Source organism: Harpia harpyja, chromosome 3 (assembly GCF_026419915.1).
Source record: "Harpia harpyja isolate bHarHar1 chromosome 3, bHarHar1 primary haplotype, whole genome shotgun sequence".
Classification (NCBI taxonomy): Eukaryota; Metazoa; Chordata; class Aves; order Accipitriformes; family Accipitridae; genus Harpia; species Harpia harpyja.
In genome coordinates this window covers 77601844-77623960 of record NC_068942.1, presented here as the reverse complement: position 1 = coordinate 77623960, position 22117 = coordinate 77601844, and the positions used below count along the sequence as shown (strand labels likewise).

General features: G+C 40.6%; 1 protein-coding gene across 6 annotated transcripts in view; it reads left to right on the top strand.

Moving 5' to 3' along the window:
• The first annotated feature begins 2738 nt into the window (after window positions 1-2738).
• ARID4A (AT-rich interaction domain 4A) overlaps window positions 2739-22117 on the top strand; it is a 51076-nt gene continuing 31697 nt past the window's right edge. For 3 of the 6 annotated variants that reach the window (XM_052783512.1, XM_052783511.1, XM_052783508.1), the window contains exons 1-8: window positions 2844-2988; window positions 3876-3947; window positions 5214-5324; window positions 7815-7880; window positions 8848-8938; window positions 20948-21027; window positions 21127-21221; window positions 21845-21977. In XM_052783512.1, the coding sequence (XP_052639472.1) occupies window positions 3942-3947; window positions 5214-5324; window positions 7815-7880; window positions 8848-8938; window positions 20948-21027; window positions 21127-21221; window positions 21845-21977 (582 nt within the window). In that variant the 5' untranslated portion in view covers window positions 2844-2988; window positions 3876-3941. The other 3 variants (XM_052783509.1, XM_052783510.1, XM_052783513.1) reach the window with 3 other exon arrangements.

The following is a 22117-nucleotide window of genomic DNA, read 5'->3' as shown; positions in this document are numbered from 1 at the left end:
GCTGCTCATTTCTTCCACTCATTTTAACTGTTTCCCTATAAGGGATCGCACTGGGGGATGGGGCACAGCCACAGGATCCAGTATAGGCAAGCTGTCTTGAAATCTCAGGGCTAGTTAACACTGACATACATTTAGGATGCAAAATTTCAATATCATGGCGTAACTCTTGAGTCCTGAAGTTCCTGTTCCAATGAAAAGTTATTTTAAACCAAACTTAGACCCTTTTCTCCGGCTTGCCAAAAGCACAGCTTTTTCATTCCATTATACTAGACATCATCCCTAAGTTGTGTGAGAACGCTTACCCTGTTTGTTGGGCTGCCTAGCTAGGCATTCTTAGGTGCTTTAAATGCCATAAAAGAACAAGTCACCTCTCCTGCTGACTGGCTATAGAGGGTCCTTTTCCTCACAACAGCTAGACGGCTGATGTGCCATGAACTTCCTAAGCATGCCAGCTGTAACAGATACATCCATGGGCAGGATTTTTCTGCTAGAAATCAGAAACAAGACTGATTAGTTATGTCACAAACTATTATTTATTGAATGGTACTATACTTAGTACAGAGATACAAATCGTGCCTCAAAAAAAGCTCACAATCTGTCATGATTTGGCCAATACATTCCACAGAGAGATTAGAAGTTCACGTTCAGTGAATTTTTAAAGTTTTGTTAACATTTGGGTTGGATTTAATATATTCTAAACAATAGTTTGCTCTTCAGTTTATCCACTGCATAAAGTGGAACTACAGCACAGAATCAAAGTTCCCTCAGCACTAAATGCCTCAAAACTTTATCCATTTTGTATACATCCTCAAGGATCTTTGTATTTACAACCCAGATCCAAACACCAGAACTCTAGAGCTACCCTCCCCCCCATGTTAGACATCTCCTGCAGTCAATTCTAAACATGGCTCCTTTGCATTATGCCTCACTAAACCTTCAGAGCTTATCTATAATATACACCACTGCTCATTAAACCCCCTAGAAAACCATCCATTGCTTGCTGCTTTCCAAAGCATCAGATTTAATTAAAAAAAAAAAACAAAACAAAAAAACAAACCCCACCTTCAAACAGCACTTACATGGAAACTACACCTAAACTAACAATCCATTTCTGTCAAATTAGCACAATGGATCTCTTAACTATACTGATAGGCCCCTCAGCTCTTGCTCTAGATCAACCTAAGGTATGTCTTGTAGCTAAGAGCAAGCACTGTCAGACAGATGCTCATCACTTTGTGGAAAAACAATGGATCTGCATTACAGTCAACCATAGAGCAGATTTTAGGTAAGAAGTCAAAATGTGAAACGAATGTTAAAAAATACAGTTTTATTACAGGCTTCAGTTCGTAACTCCTATCTAGGAGTGTCAAAGCAGGCCTCCAAGACCAAATTCTCTCAGAGGACCTCTGACAGGTGCAGATATCCTGCCTTGTAAGGTTGCACCTTCAGAGAGCATCTGTCACAGGCACGGAAAGACCGTACAAGACTATAATCTATCTCCCCCCACACCCCCCCAAAAGCACTCAGCCCCGTCACCACCACTCTTCCCCCGTCCTTGCTGCATCTTCCTGCGAAGAGATGACCTCAGCCGCCTGGCAGGAGGCCATCAAAACCGCCAGCACCACGTGCAGAAGCGACCGGGCAGCAAGAGACGGTCACGTCCCCCTCCCCGGGCTTCACCCCAAAATGCGTCACGGGCAGCAGGTGGGGACGATTAACGGCGACGGAGCAACGCCTTCCTCCGAGGGAAGCGCAGCCACCCGCGTCCCGCCCGCACCGGCCGAGGAACCGGCGTGAGGGGAAGGCGGCACGGGCGGCGCCTGCAGCCCCTACCTGCAGCCCCGGCGGTGTCTCTGCTGGGGCGCTCGGCAGCCACCGCGGCGGGCGGGCGGGCCTGCCTCAGCACCGCTCCGGCGGGCTCCGCGGGGAGAGCAGCGGGGGACGGCCGCTGGCGGGTCCGCGCCTCACCGGGCAGCTCGGCCGACCGACCGACCAGCTCCTCCGCGCCCTCCCGGCGGGCGGTACCGCCGACAAGCCGCCAGAGGCGCCGCCGCCCCTCCATGGCCGCCGCTTCACTTCCGGGTCCGGCCGGGCCCGCTCCTGCGCCATCGCCGCCGAGCGGGAGAACGGACGAGGCGGCCGCCGCCGCCGCCATCCAACGCGGGGGTGGGCCGCGGGGAAGAAACGCCGGCGGGAGGAGGCTTCCCGCCGAGCCCTTCAGCCGCTGACCCGCAGCTCCCCCGCCTCGCCTCGCCCCCCCGCTCCCCGGGAGAGGCACCGGCCACTCCCGCTCCCTTCCTCCCGCGGCCTAAAATGGGAAAGAGCCTCACACAAAATGGCGCCGGGAGGCTGACCGCGGCGCATGCGCTCTGCCTGCCCCGGGCCGCCGCCGCCGCCGCCGCCGCAGAACACCGTCTCCGCCCCCCCTCGTCCCCGCCCCACCGCGTCTCCAAGAGACGGCCCGCACCAATCACATGGCTCCGCTGCTCTTCCTGTCTCCCGGCAGTGGCCAGTCACCGCGCCCAGAGCTACATCCGGATCCCGCTCCCGCCAATCAGCCGCGGGGGGACGCTGACTTCACTTCAACCTCCGCCAATCGGCTGGCGCTCCGAAGAGGCGCCAATCAAAAGTCACCTTGGCGCTACCTGCGTCGACGTCTGGCCAATGCCCTCTGCAGGCTTCCCTGTGACCAATGGGGGTGCTGTCCGCGGCGCCCAATCCGGGCGGGGCAGAGCCCCCGGGGCGTCAGGAGGGGGCCAATGGGAGTTCAAGCAGGACAGATTCTGCTCAACAGCTTGTTATTGGGCTGGTCGCTGGTGATTCGGTGCGAGTCCGGGCTGGAGGGGGGTGGAGCGGGGCCGCGCTTCAGCCGCCGCCGCTCGCGGGGCTGTCGTCGTCTCGGATAGGGGGCCGCGGCGCTGGGGAGGGCGGCCGGGCCGGGCTGGGCAGGGCAGCGCGGGGTCTGCCCACTTCGTTCCGAGTTTGCAGGTAAGGAGGGTGCAGCGGTAGGGGCGGCGGGCGCCTCGGCAGCCGGAACTCCGACTGCTCGTCCCGGGGGAGGGGGCGCGGAGACGCGGCGGCGGCGGCGGCGGGAGCTTCCCCCTTCCACCCCGTGAGGGGAGCGGGGCCGCCCGCCGCTCCCCTCACGGCGGGGACGGGGACTCGCTTCCCCACCGAACTCCTCCCCGTGCCCCCCCCCCCCTTCCGAGAGCCCCGGCCGTCGCCGTCCCCGGGGCTGCCCCGGCGCTTGGCCCGCCCGCCCTCCATCCTCGCTCCCCTCAGCCGCGCGGAGCCGGCCCGCCCCCGCTGCACGACCCCCCCCCCCTCCACACACACACACACCCTCCGTGCCCCGGGCCGGGGGGCTGCGGCGTCCCGGCTGCGGCGGGTGTCCGGAGGTGGGGGGGGGCGGCGAGAAGTCCTCCCGGCCGGCGGTGTGAGGGGGGGCGGGGAGGAGGGGCTCGGCGGCGCGTCCCTCCGCGGGCCGCAGAAAGTTGCGAGGGCCGGGGAGGGGCGGGGAAGGCGGTGGCGGGCCCCGCCGGCCCCGCTCCTCCGGCGAGCCAGCCGCCCGTGTGAGGCGGCGACGGGTTTCCCTCCCGGCTTAAACGCGCGCCCCGGCCCCTCCGGCCTGAGGCGGGGAGCGGGAGCAATGGCGACGTGACACACCGAGGGGCCGCCGGGCGGGAAGCGGCGGGCGGCGGCCTCGGCCCCGCTCCCTCCGCGGCCCGGCGGGGCTGGGACGGGCGGCGGCTCCCGCCTGCCCGCCCGCGCCGGGCTCCCCTCGCAGCCCGGCCGCCCCCTCACGGGGAGACCCACGCTCGCAGGGATTGAGCCTTCAGCCGACCCCCCCCCCCCCCCCCCCCCTTGTTTTGCAGTGTTTTCCCGTGTGCTCGCGGGGAGGAGAAGTCTTTGAGCTGGAATCCCTCAAATAACCTTTAAAGATGAAGGTAGGCTGAGTCCGGAGCGGGGAGCCGGCTCCCTTTCCCCCCACCCGGCCTCGCTAGCTGCTCTGGCGATTTCATTTTTAATCGCACGTCTCGGCTGAGCAACAGTAGGATCGCGCTGGCCGGGGTTTCGGTGCATGCTGTAAATCCTGTTTCTGCTCTCCAGCTGAGGTGTGGGTGAGCAAAGCTCTTATCGTCTTGCAGTAGCAGTCTTGAAAATTCACGACGTCTTTGAGTTGTTGTCCTTTGGGCTACTGTCTTTAAATGCTTCCTGTATCAGCAGCTGCTATTGCAAGTTTGCAAAACCACAGCTTTTGTCCCGCCTTAGCTGTTGCCGTTTTTTTCAGTACAAAGGCTTAACAATTGCAGTATAATTTACAAAAGAGAGAAAAACTTTTTTTTGCCTTCGGAGTTGAAGAAATAATAACAATTTAAAAAAAAAAAAACCAACAGAAAACCCAGTTATTTTATATTCTGTGCTGATTTCCTGTCTTGATGGACATTTTCAACGTGGTAATTTTGTCCTCGTTTATCAGTTGCTACAATCACAATAAAGTGAAATGTTGAGTAATAAAGTCCAGATTAAGGAAAACATGATGAGAAATATTTCTCTCTCTTAAAATGCATAAGCAATTAAGCTTTGATAAAGGCATTTCAAGAAAGAAAAATACTAGTTAACAGCTGTTTGAAAGATTGCAACAAATTTCTCTGGAGGTCTCCTTTTAGTCAGCAGGAAGAAAACTATATATAGAATGTTACAGACTTAATTGTAAGTATCATGATAATAGCAATCTCAAATGTTTTAAATAATCTGTGTCATTGGATTTCTTATAGCTGATAAAAAAGTACAGCTACCTTTTATACTGCCTTTTTGCAGTTAAAATATTTTCCTTTTGTATGCTGTATAGGAATGACTTGAATTAGTAGTCCCTCCTATGCGTATTACCCTTTTTATAAGGAGATGTTCCAAATATCAGTTCAATATCCTCAAAGATATTTCTGGGACAGTAATTAGGCTGACAGAATTGGGGGGGGGGCTGTCAGCATTACTGGTAAAACAAAACTTCCTGTAACTTGTTTGTTGGTTTCTTTTTTTTTTTTTTTTCCTTTTAAAGAACTGTGTGATTGCAATTCTGAGTACAGATGTTGTTTATCACTTAAAAGTCAATAAGTCTAAAAGTTTAGATGTAAAATTCGATGTATAACAATGTAGCTGTAAAAATAAATAAGAACAACTAAACTTTGTTCATGTTTTTTGTTTCTTAATAGGCAGCAGATGAGCCTGCCTACCTGACAGTGGGAACTGATGTCAGTGCCAAGTACCGTGGTGCCTTCTGTGAGGCAAAGATTAAGACAGTGAAAAGGCTTGTGAAAGTCAAGGTAGTATACTGTGGTTGTTGCTGATTTTATTAAAGCATTGTGCTGAAAGGACTGTCAGAGAAGATCCTAGTCCTGAAGATAAGGAAATGTTTATGACCTCACTGCATGAATTTTAAAGAGCACTTGAATGTCGTTTTTCATATTTTGGTGTTGGGTTTAGGGTGAGTTTTGTTTGGGTTTTTTTGTTATTTTTGGGGTGGTAGTGGTGGGTTTTTATTTTTTTCTTTAGGAGGATGCTGGAACAAGAATGAGCTTTCAGATTACCTATTCTTGCTACTTTTTCCCGATCACGGTTGTCTTCTGTTTGTGAATGCATCAGTTTCACAGCAGTCAGTTTTTATGTCACAAATAGAGGATTATGGCTTTACATGAGTAATAAGGAATAAGAGCAACCTCTTCAGAAGCAAAAGTTCCATTTCATTCCAACTGACATCCTCAGTTTTATAGCTTGGAACTTAAGAGGCAATGCCAAAATAAATCAACATAACGGCAAAAAAGATGACAATGTTTAGTTTCTTAGACCAGGTTTTAGAAATTTAGAAATTTGTTAGGTTTTGAGCATCTTGCTGCTGCTGCTGCTTCTAAAACAGTGTGCTCTGGCTGTAGCTGAGTTTCTCTACATGCGTAGTACTGGCACATAATATTCATTCACATTTACAGGTCGTACGCCAAACCAACCAAAAAGTAGTGTCATTATTTTGGTGTTGCAGTACTGTTGTAAATGCTACTATGGGAAAACAAGAATAAAACGTAGTTAAGTAAAAGTTAAGAATTCAAAGTAAAGATAGAAATTGTTCTTCTGCTTTGTTTTGTCAAATCTTCCCACTTTCTTGTCTACTGTCCAGGATATGTAAATAAGGCATTAGTGACCCAAAACCCCTTAACAAATAGAGATGAAAGCTGTTTTTTATAACTACACATCTAAGTTTTCATGTGCTTTAATGCTTACATAAATAGAACTAGCTATCAGCCTCTTCAGTTACGCGCATAGATCATATCACTTTATCAGAGTGCTTTTCATGAATAGAAAAAAAAACCCCAAACAGTTCAGATACTGGAGTCTTTTCCCCTGTTCTTAATGAGTACTTATAGAAATTTGTGATGTTGTTTGAAATCTGTGTTAATGAGAAGCTCTGTAGGAAGCAGTGTGCTTCCCTCCCTGGTCTGACATCCTTGATTTTGTATCTGCACCTTTGATCTGATAGAGTATTTAGACTGTTGATAGGTGTGAGGGTTTTTTTCTCATTAGAATCATATGCTTTATTACTCCACGATAAGATCTGGAAGTGTATGAGGCTGCTGTGACTTGGTGGAAATTCCTGTCACTGTATCTCAATTATATTATAACAATTGAAGTTTTAACAAGCTAAGCCTGATATTGTAATTAGGAGCACATAGGCACACCCTGGCACACCTGCCAAGAGAGCAAAGAGTCCAAAAAGTCCAGTAGTCTTTTCCTGAGTAGCAGGACAACCTGCCGATGCAAATCATAGTAAAAAATTTTAAATTAAAATTGCACAAAGTGCATTATTGATCTGAGTGTGTGTTAATACCAATGCTATTTTAGCATGCCACTAGTGTTGTATTTATAAATACAGCTACAGTGTAGGCTATGGTTGGGGGATAATTGGGGGAGCCAGAAAACCGGACATCTTTATAGGTGGAAAGGAAGCTCCTGGAACTTTTGATTCCTGAAAAGAAATAGGAATTTTGAAATTTTTTTATTAGAACACCATAGGTGGTTTTGCTATAACAAATGGCAGTGAAACAGTTAACAGTGTTGACATCTAAATACTCATCTTTTATGTTTCTAAACTGAGTCTCTTCAAACTCAGGGATTCAAATTGCATAGGCTTACGTTCACTCTGTCTCATCAGTGTTGCCTTCTCAAACGTCGGATTTTAAAGGGAGAAGCATAGTTTACTTACACTGTAACTGATCCTTATTTTCATTACACTTTTAGCGATTCACATCTTTACCATAAAAACTTGCCCTTGCTCAAGGTAGCAGAAATGGTGGTATCACAGTCAGTTTGGTGATTTTTTTGATACATACTTAATAAAGAGAGCTTTTTATTTTGGTTGTAGTTTAGTATTCAATGTGTTGTCAATAAAGTGCTGCAGTTGAAGTAGAGAGAAGAAAAACCTGCTTAATCTTCTGATCTGGAAGCCCCAATTCCAGGTATGCCCTGGATTGCATCAATATCCAAACTCACATCAAAATGTATTTTCTTTGCCTTGGAATGGCTGATGTTTGATTTGCCCTGTTCTTTAATTATGATGTTTGAGATTAAATATTAAGTGTGATACTTGGGGCTTCCTGTCAGTAAAACTGTCCATGCCAAGTGTTTTGCGTTCAGTAATGTTTGAGTCCGTTTGATAAACATCTTATTTTCCAAATGATGATTATTACTATAAATAGAGTTTCATATGCTTTTTGTATGCTGTTAAAATTAAGTTACATATAAAAAAATGCATGGATGTCTTTCAGGTGGTCCTGAAGGGGGATAACTCAACTCAGTTAGTGCAAGATGACCAAGTGAAAGGACCTCTAAGAGTATGTATATTGCATGCCTTTTTTTTTTTTTCTGTACTCACATAATTGATTTGTAAAATTCTAAATTTTGATGCTGTTTAAGTGGGTACCTGTTCTACAGAGTTTAAATCAACAGAAGGAGGCTCATTGCTTTAGATCAGATTGATTCCAAGTGATTAGTCTTAACTTTTGTAGCTTTTAGAGGCTGTTTATGCTTCTCTATGTAGTATACTTCATATGCAGTTTTGCAGGCATGATGATTTTTGTATCTTCTTGTAAGATACAATACTTGGAAGTAATGAAACTTTGAAACTTCTTACAAGTAATTGAGAACTTGATTAGGAAGCTAAGTTCAAGCCCATTGGACGATAGTAAATATGATTACACTAACTGTGTTTTAAAATAGTTTATGTACTTTATATAAAAATATGTGTTGATTTGTATCGTTATGATATGTAACAGTTGTCTGCTAAAATACATAGCTGCATTGTAAAACACTGAATGCAAATAGAGCTCTTTAGAGGAGATCATATTTTTTGTATTTGTCCTTTTTCTGTAGCTACTGCAAGAACACCAATGCATGTTGTAGGCTGCTACTGAAATTCTGATCTAGCTGACAGTATAATGATGTTTAAAGTATAAGAAATAGTAGTAATTGCATGCATATCAGTATTAAAGCAATAATTACTTTGAATATTTGAATATTTATTTCCAATTAGCCTTCTATTATTTCTTGTGAAATCATGCTGAAATTGGATGTTCTGAGTTTCTTGCTGCTTTACTGTCTACTTGCAGTTCAGCCTTCATACTTAAGGTCCTTTGTTCTTACCAGCTAAGTAACTAAATTTTACAAAGTAACATTTAGTGAAAATGACTCTTTAGGAAAAAAAAAAAATCTACCTTGCTGGAAGAATTAATGCCTACATGTGTTTTTGTCCATTATATGAGTTTGGGATTACATGTAACCTTGAGATACTCCTTTTTGCAGGTTGGTGCAATGGTTGAAACCAAAATGCCTGATGGATCCTTTCAAGAAGCTGTTATCAGCAAGTTGACAGATGCTAGTTGGTATACTGTAGGTGAGTGGCCACATGCTTTCATTTATGATCTGTAATCTTTAAACAATATATTTCTAATTATAGGTAATAATGTAAGTAATTATATCTTATAATACAAGATCTGAAATAGATTTTGGAGGGGACTTTTTTAAGTCTTCCAGGTCTTGTTTCCTTTTCCACTTAAAATAGGACAATAATTATTTGATGTTCAGGGAGGCTGTTGCACAGGTAATTGCAGGGCTGAACAATCAAGTTTTATTTGGCACAACGTATGTATAGTGATGTCAGTTTCACTCACAGGAATTCAGAATAATTTTTGCAGATTTTAAGACATAAACTTTGTAATTGCACTTGTAGCTGAAAACCTGTGGCATGTAATGAATGACTGAAATGCAAGCTGCCTTTCACTATATACAACTATATGCAATCTTGTACACAAGTGGCAGTACCACTATGCATTCTGAAGTCATTTGTCTGTTTTGTGTAGAGTTGAGGGTCGTGTTTTGTATGAAACAGTAGAAGACAGGATCTATTTCTGATTAAGAAAAGAACTGAAATATCGCAGCTTAGAAAAGAGGGGACATTCATTTATAATGTGAATAACTGCTTTAAAATAATTTTCAAATAATGATTATATCTAAAGTGAAATAGAAAACTGCTTTGTTTCCCATGTTGGAGACTCATGTGCTCTTCAGGGTCAGTGAAATTTCAATGTTGAACAAGAATTCATTCCAAGATAAACTTCTGTATTTTGAATAATTAGAATTGGCCATTCTGATCTCTAGGTTTTTCTGAAACAGCTTTAACAGTAGAATGACAAAACCCAGCAACATTCAAGTAATACTAGATAAGCAAATAAAAAACCCACAGTATTTGAATCAGAGAGCTTTGCAAGCACCTGTCCTTTTTTGTACAACTTTCTTACAGCAGTGGAGCGTTGTATTCACTAACAGTAGCATGGAGGGAACACGCTCCTCTTAATTGTCCTGTACACGCTACTCTTTGGCAATGCTTTTGAGATTAGTACTTGTAAATTTTAACTGTTTGTTTCTTACTAGCTGCCGTGTATACTGAGTGTATTTAGCTTTACTTCATATTCTTCCATACTCTCTTGAGGAGTCCTCCATCATATGAAGTGTCAATTATTTTGGTTCATTAACCCCCTTTTTAGGATATAAAGAAGATATTTTCAGTAATCCAACATTTCCATTGCAGTAGGTGAGGTTATGTCATCTTTGGTGGTATCAGGATAAGGCTCTCACTGCAGATAATTTGCAAGGATTTATCAACTTATGATTATTACTGTGTGCTTTGAATATAAGGTACTTGATTTACCAGTTGACAAAGCTCACTGCTCTTTGCATTCTTCTTCATGATTATAACTTTGCTGTAAAATTGTAGATTTAGCTGTAAAATTGTAGTGTATGTCAGGTCAGGGAGGAAAGGCAGGATTATTTTGGAGTGCAGAAGATTTTAAATCTACTCAGTTTAGCACTATGATGAGACACACTCAACAAAGAGACCTTCAACTTTGCTTTGTATTGTCTTAGAGGTTCACCATTCCGATACAGAAGAGATAAGAAACACAGTCTTGCACTAATTTCATGGTTTATAAATTAGCATTTTCATTTCAAAATTCTTAGTTATTTTAGTTTTAAAGTAGCGTTTTTAGCTAATTCTGTTTGAATTTGGGCCAGAAGATTTACATCAGTAAACCAACCCTACATATTCCTGCTTCAGTGATTAAAAAGGCTTTGAACTATTAATTGATAAACCAAACATATTTGTTTTCTTACATTCGACAGGTGAACTTTAAATCCCCTGTTTGGGGGTGAGTTTTGTCTGTGTTTTCTTCTCCCTCCCCCCCCCCCTTTTCTTTTGAGCAGTACACTTCTGCCAAAAATCTTTACTTGATGAGTAGGTAACATGAACAGTGAATACATGCTCTGCCCTGCACTGGTGGATTGTTGTTTAGATTTAAGAAGCTGTTGAACTCTCCCCAATAATGTGAGAGATAAATCATGCATACCATGATTTTTACTTTATACATTTATTAAAGTGCAATTCCTCAGAAACTTGAGCCAGTGGATCAATTTTTGTCATTTTCTTCCCCCCCCAAATATTTTTGGCCAGGTGGAATAGGGGAAATAAACTCATATGTTTTCCATATGCAAATGTGTTAAGACTGCTAGGATGTTGTAAAAATTTGGAGCTGGGGGTGCCTGTGGGATTTAAGTAATCTTATGGTAAGTTAACATGCAGTACAGTAATATAGCATGTAGAGTATATATACCTATGACTATGTCAATTGTATTCCAATTGTAACACATTGGAATTGTATTCAGATCTTAGAAACATTTTTGTGAGTTGTATGTGGTGACATGCTCATTGGTGTTCAAAGCACAGGTAACATTGACCAAAGATCATGAAGTTTGTGTCATAAAAAAAATGGTTATTTTACTTTTAAAATTAAGGAAGTGTTCTAGGTTCAGTACAGAAACATTGAGGTATGAAAAGTAAGCCTTATCTTTTGCCTGTTGCTTCCATTGTATCTTTGTAGAAAGTTTTGAATAGATATTAGGTGAATGTTTATGTTGCTATGAAGCAAACAATTCAGTTGGTTCCTTTTTAATAGATGGTGGGCCGTACCACTTGGCAGTGTTGCTGACTGATTCAGTCAGAGCTAAAGAGTTGAGAGGGAAGTGGATTAAACAGCCTTCAGGTTTCTAGAATGTCTTCCTGAATGTGGTCAGGCTTGAGATGGAAGGCACAAGGGAAAGCTTGTGTTTCAGTAGTATGTGCTTTTCCTGTACTATTTATTTTGTCTTATGTAGCATCTCTTTCTCAGTGATCTAAAAGTAGACTGACACAGATAGGAAAACCAGCAGTATATTCAGACAAACATTTTCAAAATATTAAGTACAAATATTTAAAAAATCCACCAAAACAAACTGTATGCAGGTCTACTGAGAAGTAATGATGCTCACTTTTGCAAATCAGGTTCTCTATTTCAGATAGGTATCTAAAGAAGAAAAGTCAGCTGAAACAACTTTGCTTTGTTCAATAAGGTGAACCAGTAGAAATGCTATGCTGAGTTTGCTGTAGTAGGCTACTTTGCCACCACCATAATGAACGCGCCACAATGATGATCAGTGAGTCTATTTTAACAGTATCTCCTGTCTATCAGTGATGTTCATGTACCCAAAATTATTTTTATTGCAGCTGCCATGGAATCACTTTTTCAGCTATTTTTACATAATAATGTTGTTACTGTAGCCATTTAGTCGTATTGAAATTTTCAGCTGTGATTTGGAAATACTTTTGAAATTACCTTTGAAATTCAGCTTTTCAGTATAAGTAGGTGAAGAAACAAAAGCTGTTTGGAGTGAAAGTTTAACAATGTCTGGAAAACGCTGTTGCACAAGTCAACTCTCTCACCTGCTCAATTGAATCTGAAGTGGGATGACAGCAATAGCAGTCTAAGTTCTTTGGATAACAAATGGTTCAGTTGGATGTTTTAATCTTTAAAATGCAATTATTTAAAATGAACTTATTAATTTAGAAATCTTAAAGTGCTGCATTGATGCTTTTGAAGTGCTGAATATATTGCTAGGTGATAATTGCATAGCATTAGAATGGTCTATCAGATCTGCTTTCAGCTCAGCCAGATTTGAATTATGGCTTAGTGTACCATCCTCCTGATTCTCTGTTAACTTGTAAAATGCTTCAAGTGAATACTGAAATGTCTGAAATGGCTAAAAAAAAAAGAAGAAGCCACAATCCAGACCACACCTTACAAAGTGCATAGCTGTAGTTTCCTTCTTTCACATTCTCTCTGGAATCTGGCAAGCATTACCAGAATTTCAGAAAACAGGAATCCTTAGGTATATGTTCTTTAAGGAAACACTTTTATATTGCCTCTGTACAGAACTAGTGAGAAATAGTATTTCAATTGAGCAAGCATCTGAAGAGTTGTTGTTAGAGTGGCCTTTTTTATTGCCCCATCAAAATGAAAGTGTCATCTCTCTTTTGACAAAATTCAGGTCAGTAATCTGTATGTGCTTAGATCTCATTAAGTGTATGTCATTTAACCATATCTATAACTTGAAACAAAAGAAAAAAAACAGATCAAATACATTGAGCCTTGTGTCTTGTATTTTGCTAGATAAAATCATGGTAAAGTTTTTCTAGAGAGAGAAAGAGAAAAACATGTATTAACTTTCAGTAATTTTTCCTCTGAAATGAGTAGGAAATAAGGAGAAAAAACAGTGAGAGGCATTTGCCATTTCTAGCAGACCTTGCTGTCAACAGTAGGGCTTTATATGCTGTTTAGAGTGAAAGGGAGCCTGGATCCTTATTTTTTGAGAATTGTGGCTTTCGGGCATCATCTAGTACTATGTAAGAGAAGACATGTCTTTTCTCCTTTTAAAAGTTATCATGAAATGGCAGAATATTTTAACATAAATAGTAAAGAATTTTTCTTATTCTTTGCACACTGCAAAGCCAACAGATTTTTGCCTTTTTAGCTCTAGTATGGTGTTGTACATCAACATGGCCAAACACCACTTCTGAGACACCTCTGTGAGCCCCATACCTCTGCTTGTGCTGCTCTCCAGCCTTATGTGGTGGTAACTTCCTCCTCTCGTGTAGTCATTCTGGCAGTTTGCAGGGAATGCTGAGTGAGTGCGTGCTGAGAGGAGTTAGATACCTGAATGCTTGTCCTCATGCAAGTAAAGTTTTGGGTAGTCCACTTGAGTTGTTCTGGAAATGAAGTACAGTCTCAGCCACCAGTTGCATCACTCTGGGGTACTGTGTTTAGGAGGGCAGGTGACAGAAATGAAAGGTGTTAAGTATTTGGTTCTAGTCCTCTTTCATTTTGCATGGATTTTGAAAATTCCAGTTCATAATTCCAAGAATATATATCAGAAAATAAACCAACAGTGATGTCGTAGGACTTTCAGGAGCAGGGTTGCTAACAGGAGCCATTTATAGTCACATTTTCCTATTTTTACAAGTTTTCCTCTTCTGATGCTTTGTGGAGATATGTATGCTAACAGAAAAAAAAAGCTTGGTTCTGGCTCCACTACAACTTTAAGCTCCTAATATGTCTTGTTCCTGCGTGAAGGGTGATAAAAGCTATTAGTGCCACCAGAGTTAGTTGATTTCATCCATTCCAGAGGCCTGTTGGTTTGTCTTTTTGTAACTGGAACAGCACACGTTTTGTAGTATGTGCAAGGCACTAGTCATGTTTGTGTGGCTGGTTTGACCAGTTCTTCCCAGCATCCTGTTGAGTTCTACATCCCAGAAGCATCACTTCATCTTCAGGCTGTGCATGTGTCATCCAAGAATCCAAAACCACAAGTGTGGCAGGGGAACTGTCCAGTTGCCCCCACTTCGCTGGTGCTCTATACCACCCTGACCCACCATAAATTTGTTTTCGTCTTCAAAATGTTGCTTGGGTGGATTTTGAGGAAACCCTGTATTTGCCTGGAGTCTTTCCATGGGACATATCGTTGTTTAAGTGCACCTGTGGCACACAGAAACTGTGCAATTGCTGTGTTGGTTGCTTTCCGGAGAATCTAGAAAAAAAGAACAGCACTGCATTTTGCTCTTACATGTGTTTAGGCAATGTGCAGGTAGAGGGGCAAATGTGATGGTGAAAAAGTATATTAACTGAACCTTATTACAGATGAGCTGGATAGAGCCTTTGGTTATAAAACCACCTTTGTTACAATGTGGACTGAATGTTAAAAAAAAAACAATTTGTGTACAAACAATACTGTAGGGAAAGCAAGCAGGTAGAATTTTTTTCTCTAATCTCTTTATATGTAACAGTAGTAAGATTACTGTAACATATCAGAAAAAGCAGTTTCAGACAGTAGGTTTTTGTAAGGTAATAGTCTTCTATGAGTAGACTCAAAGATCACACTTCTGTGTTTTCAGTGATATTTCATATACATTTCTGTAGAGGAACTGAAGCTCATTTAACATGTTTGGGGTTTTTTGTTGTTTTGGTTTTTTTTACAATGAGTTCTGTAGTCTCTCCAGTACCACAATAATCAGTAGTTAGTACAGTCCTTGTCTACAAGGTCATTCAACAAGTATTGTGTGACTCTTGGTACTTTTTATTTTTTCCACAGCAGAAAAACAAAAATCTGCAAAACTTGCACACATGCATCTAGACATTCATAGATAGCATCTCTGATAGTTCACAAATTACTACTTTGTCAGGCAGCTAGTGAAAATAATTCAGTGTGTGTAGTGACACTGGAGCAGTTTTTACTTCTTGGTATGTACTTTTGTTGTCTTGCAGATATAAAAGTTTCTGAATAGGGTGGGGAATGAGAAGAAAATGTTTACTTGCTGTGCAGTATAGAATCTTTACTCCTTTGGGCAGCAACACTAACATAACTTGTTGGATTTGAAGTTAGCAAGCAGGTGCAGCCTTGAAGGTTGTTTTACCTATTCACTTGTGTATTACAGGACTGTCTTGTTCTGGTAACACTGATTGCTCTGTGTATAAGTAATATTGCAACTATTATGAGGATGTTATCGCTAGTGTCCTGCTATGTTCTCCTTTTTCTTTTTTTTTTTTTTTTTTTTTTTTTTAAATCTTAGGGATATTTTTAAACAAGATCTGCAGCATTTTGTGGCAAGTTTCTTAACAGTTCCTAAAAATTATTTTGATTAGTTGACTTCTTAGTATTTCTTATATAAATAAATGAGAGCCGACATTGAGACAGCGTTTTTGTGAGGATACGGTTAGTATCATTTTTGTTAATGGCATATATGGGCCTGCTACAGGCAGGGAATGGAAGGTACCTGCTCATCAATAGTGAGTGCAAAGTTGCACTGTTTAATGCATTTTTTAGGTACTCAGTTTTAATGGAGAGACTTTTCTAATTTTTGGGAAGTATTGCATTGATTCCCACTGGGAAGCTTTGTTTTTCTTTTTCTGTCATAGCTTTGGCTTGACTAGGCTTCCACAAATAGAAAAATTAAAAAAAAATAAATTCTGTTTCTTTCCTGTTATTATCAACAAAGTTGGGATGCAGCGAAATTCTGAAAATCTCCATTTTATTTTAACTGTATAAATATGCTCTGTACAGAGCACATTGAACTCCCATTCTTGGGACTAGAACAAGCATTATAACAGAGACTGTTCCTCCAGGTTGTGCTGCTTAGTCATCTTTTTTTCCCCTTCTGTCAGTGTTCATCATTAAGCAACGTATGTGGAAGAAAGGCCTCTGGCCAGCAGAAACGCTGTTTTTCTTTCTGTCGTTCCTACTTTGCTGTAAGTTAAAATAGTAATATATAGGTTCCTGGCTGGTATGTATCATTCTCCTTCCAGAAGTATTTACTGAAGTAGTCAGCTGGTACACCTTGTTTCCCCAACAAGTACCTGCCCACTACAAGATTAGGTGATGGTAGTACTTAAAGGGCTTCTCCTTTTTCGTACGTGTTTCTTTGGAAGGGGACAGGATTGTAAGTTCCTCTTCTACAATAAATATCATGGCCCTATAAACGCATCTGTTGATGACTACATTACATGTGTATGGGTCGGTATCTCCCTGTCTTCTGTTGTTGTTTCCTTCTCCCTTTAACACAACTGGTACTGTTCACTAAATTCTTTCTTATGGAATACAACCTCTAGAATTTCTGCTGTTGGAGAATTTGGAGTTGTAACAATAACCTATTTAAGGAATGATTAAGTAATTAATAAAAGTTATTCACCATTAATTCAACAGTTTTTGTTTGTTAGTACTAGGCATTTTAACTAGAGTTAAACAGTCTTACTTCTGGATGAGGTTAAAAAAAGGAATGAATTTGCAGCTTAGAGTGTATTAAGTTCTTCTGACATGACTGCTATCATAGTATCAAAGTATCGCATAGCCAAAAAACATGCCGTCTGCCCTGCTGCTTATATTTGTGAAATCGTTAATGTATGATACTGTACATTGAAAAGACATTCTCTTAAAGCCTCTAGGACTAGCATTAAAAAGGCATGTATAGGGTGGCAGTAATACGAACGGTTCTTTGGTGAAGTAGATTTTTCTTAAAAGTGAGATGGAAACCACAAGGCCTACTTAGTTTAAGAAAGGGATATATTTTTAAAGGTGCTGTGACTTTCAACATATGTTTCTGATTATCCTTTAAGTAAGGCACAAACAAGTATTTTCCCTAGAAGAGAAGCAAGTTTAAAGTAGCTACAATTACAAAGTACTTCATGTATTGTGATTAATTGGAGAGACTTCTTACTTGGCCCCACTTTAGTAATTCAAATAATTGATATTTTTGCATGAAAAATGGTGCTATCCTTTCTCCATTGACACTTCATAAAGTGATCACTAATTTAGCTAAGGAAATCTTTTTTTATGCTGTTCTGTACACACTTTGTTGTTCCGCAACAGTTTCAGTTTATCCTTGAAGCAATTAAATGACTTTTGAAATACCAAAAATATTAGTGCCTTCTGTTCCTGCCCCTCGTGGTCCTTCTACCTCTGCCCCTGCTGTTCTCCACTAAGATAGAAAATTAAATGTCACTGTCACTTTTCTATTAATCATTTTAAAAAGGCAAAGTCTTTTTAAGTAATCATAATGCTATGGTATCTCCTTCTATGTAACACCATTTAGTTTTCATTATTGAGAATTCTGTTGTAATTGTCTAAAAGCATTTTCTGTCCTGAGCAGGTGATGTCTGTAGGGAGAACCACACACAGACTTGATAAATATTTTCTAGTTCTGTCATTTGTGTGTGTGTATATGTATTTACATACATTTATATGAGATTCTCAGGGGTTGGATATATTGACTCAATCCATTCTTTTAACCTGAATGAAGGGGTGAGGGGGAGAGACACTTCAGCCCTGGAAGAAAATTACCAAGGTAAAATGGAACATATTGAACTTGATTACTTTGAAGGAATCATGCACACTTACACTCTGCTGTGCATTTGCTTTTCCCTAGGTGTGGGACACTCTCACATGGCTGCTGAACAGAGATATTTTTCTACACTTTCATTTAATGGTTACGCCAATTCCTTGGCCTTCTGCAGTTCAGGAAGGAGGTCTGAGAATTTGTGCTTCTCCACCTTCCTTTCCTGAAGTTGTGTGATAACTGCCCCTCGTATGAAAGAAAGTACTCTATCCTTTTGGAAAGATTGGCTTTCCTTTTAGGGGTGGGAGGGGGGTTTCAGAAGGGGCTTTGGTTTTTTGTTGTTTTCCTTTTTGTAGTCCACCCGTTTTGGTTTTGGAAAACGTAGAGTGGCCTACCACTTTTTCCCTGTATGGCAAGGGACAAACAGCTTCCGTAGAACAGGCCAGTTCTGTACCTTCAACTGGAGAAAACTGAGAGAAATGGCAGGGAAAGGCTTGTAGGAAGAGGGTTGCTTTTGAGGCATGGGGTAGACTTGTCTTCATTCATGTATAAAACTGGGAATAGGATTGAAAGCATGACTGCCAAACTCTGAAAGCATGCTCATGCTTTCATTGTGTCTGGGTCTGAGGGGTGATTAGGAAAACTTAATTATTCAGCATTAATTATTTTTTCTTCCATGTTGTTTTGTCCATGGAAGTGAAATATACATTTATGAAGTTGACACTTCTGCAGTTCCAATTACAGTTTGCAATCTATAATTGCCTCATATTGGTCAGGAATATCTAATTGTGTGACTTTCAAAGTTCTAAGTTAACTTTCATGTTTCTTGTAATTGAGAAAAGCAGAGTATCTCACACAGTTAATTGTCATAATTTCTTTATGTGTCCTAATTTAAGTAGAGTTTAGTGTGTTTTACTAGTGTATTTTACTTAATGTTCAGTATTTATAAGATTTTTATCTTTTAGGGGTGAAAAAATGGTATGTGTCATCTGGTTTGTGAATGGTTTACTTGATTTTTTTCCTTTCCTGTACTGGTTTTAATTAAACAGGTAGAGCTTCCAAAATTGGAGATAAACTAGGCCAATTTTTTTTTTTATTTACTGTCAAGTATCAGGTTCTGTTTGCTTTTTTCGGTAGTTACCTGCTGCCAATCACCAGCCATTTGTCCCCTAAAATGGTTATTTGTGAAAACATAGTACTTTGACTTTAGTTCTGAATGTGTTTGGCAAAGGATGATGATGGTAATCTGCTTTTAAGTCTCTTCAGAGCAATGAAAGTGGCACACATTGTAGGGTGCACAGAATGTTTAAAAACAAACAAAAAAACCCCCAACCAGTCAAACCACCCTAAAACTTAAAAATATGCCAATGAAATATTGTTATCAAAGTGTACAGAGAGAGCTGATGAGTGACAGGTTTGGAGTGGGTAATGAAACTTAAACTTCAAAGGGGTGGCACGGATTTTGTTGTTGTTGTTGTAAGTGTAAACCTGTGACAAAGCTGAACTTCAGAATTGTTTTGAGCACTCTGGTCTTTGTACTTGGCTGATCAATGGGTACCAATGCTGAGTTAGTAATACGGAGGGGAGGAGCTCATACTTTGTTTTCCCAGTTAGTGCGAAGTGTTGCAGTAGTGGCTTCCTTGAGCTGTAAGCTGAACTACAAGATTTTGACAGTAACATACTGACATTGGGGTTGATGGGTATTACTGGTATTTATATTTTAAAAGTTTTGAAAATATTATTAACTAGTATAGCTAATTAGGCATATAGGTATCTGCTGTTCTTAAAATATTCGGTTTTTTGGAGGGGGAAAAGTTAGTTGCTTTGTGTCTACAAGTGTTATAACATACACCATTAAGATAATTCAGTAGTGGAGTATACCACAGCAGTATCTCTACTCTGAAGATGGAGGAACCTTAAAGCTTATCTTATCAAGCTAATTTGTATTCATACCTTTTTATATAGTTATTATTTTAGTATTATAGCAGTCTAAGGTTTTAATCTAAGATTATGAGAATTTGACTGTTCTATTTAGGTTTTTTGACAAAATAAGTGCTTTTCTTGCTGTGTTTTTGCTAACAATACACATATATTTGATATTTGTGCTAGCTCAAGAGATTTATTTTTAATAGAAGTGTGCCAAAATTATCATACTGATATGCACAACACTTGAAACTTCCTTTTCTTTTTTTTTTTTTTTTTTAAAGTTCACTACTGGAAAAAATATGTTTCAAGTAGTTTAAATATAGAGTAGTATTCTGCACTTTGACCCCATACAAATAAACTTTTACCTTACTGGAATGACAGACTGCAGCCACCTGGTCTCTGCTCTTTGAAAAGGGCCTGTTCACATGGCTCTGACAGTGGGATCTGAGCCAGTGCGGGGGGAACTAGTAACTTTTCTTTCCTTCTCTTCAAGGAAATTTTCATGAAAAGGTTTAATTTAAACTGACTAAAGAGTAAATCTTTCTCAAGCAGAGCTTGCAATAGCCTCATAGCATTGTAGTGTTCAGGTGTGTGTTGGTGGAAATTGATGGAACTTCCCTTTCACTTATAAGTGAGTTTTAAGAGAACAGTATGTCTACTAAGTATTCTTTATAAATTGGTCAGACTTACAGCTGCAAGTTTCCAGTACTCCCAGTCTGTTGGTAGCACAGTATTGATAGTGTAGCAAAAACTATCAGAGGCTTGTGTTTCTTTGCATTCATTTATCTTTTTGTGGGGTTGTTTGTAGCAAGAGGGAGGATTAAAAGGTAGCATAAGGAATAAATGGTAGAGTTAAAAAAAAACAAACAAACAAACAAAACCCTAAGATTGTTAGATAATAGTAACTGGTATGAATCCAGTAGCTATGGTTTGAAATGTGCAGTGTATTGATAAGAAGCATGTCTAAATTAGACTTAGAGTATTCCATCCAAAAGCCTTACTTTATATTGGCTTGAATCTCTGTGTGAAAATGTTATCTGTTCTTAGACTGGATCTTGAATACCACCCTTCATTTTGCTTGTGAACTAAAGAAATGTTTAAATGGTGGTCTTGAAAGTCATGTTTTACAGAATATTCTGGATTGTGAGATAAATGGTAGACTTGTTTTGTCAGCTTGGGAAAGATCTGATCATCTTGTGCCAATGTGTTTTCTTGGCTTCATACTAGTTTTTGATGATGGTGATGAAAGGACCTTGAGACGAACTTCATTATGCTTGAAGGGAGAAAGGCACTTTGCAGAAAGTGAGGTAAGACAATGATGGACATACAGTGAAAACTAAGTAGTTTGTTTATTTTATAATAAGAAAAAATTGCAAACTAATTTTGTTTTCTCTTTTTCCATGTAGACACTTGATCAACTGCCACTAACCAATCCAGAGCACTTTGGAACTCCAGTTATTGGGAAGAAATCTAATAGAGGAAGAAGATCTTCTCTTCCTGTGTGAGTTTTGATAGTGCTCTGTTGCTTTCCTTTCCTTTAGTGTCCTTTGCTAAAACTGAAGTAGCACCACTGAAGCTGTAGTGGTCTGAATACACTATCATGCAAGTTGTATGCACAGCTTATGGACTTAAGTAATTCAGTTCATGCAGAGATATTAATATGTTAGCAGTATTATGAAATTGATGGGTTTTTTTGCTTGTAGTAGCCTTAAGAATGTTGTGCTTCTTTCATATAACAGGAACTTGTGTCAGGAAATGTAGGATGTTTAACCTTCTTTATACTGCACAAAGTAGGAAAAAAAAGGTGCTTTTAAACTTCTGGGGTAGAGACCATTTCTCTTTGTTTCATGTCTGTGCACGATCAAATCCTGATTCAGGCCTCCAATTCCAACATGATGCTGTTGTAAAATACTACTACTTGGAAAGAATTTCTACAAAATTCCTCTTACTAAGTAAGTGCACTTAAATATTGAGTGTATTTCAAGCAATTTCAGCTCTTAAAATTCTGATTTTGTTTTTGAAGCTTTGCAGAACAGGAAGAAAGATGTGGTTGTAAGCTGTATTTGCTTTCAAATACTAACTTCAGAGGAAAACTTTAAAATACTGTGTGTTTTAATAATTTAGTACTGAAGATGAAAAGGAAGAAGAAAGTAGTGAAGAAGAGGATGAAGATAAAAGGCGCCTCAATGATGAATTGCTTGGCAAAGTTGTGAGTGTGACTTGTAATTCTGAGAAGGCAGACTGGTATCCAGCTTTGGTAAGTTGCTTAAGACATTAACACCTCTAGTGTCATACTACTAATATCTTTTTAGACAAGAGTGTCATCTGACTTGTTACATTGTTCATATAGCAGTTTTCCTGGATAGGATGGTTTGCAGACTTCACAACTTTTACAGC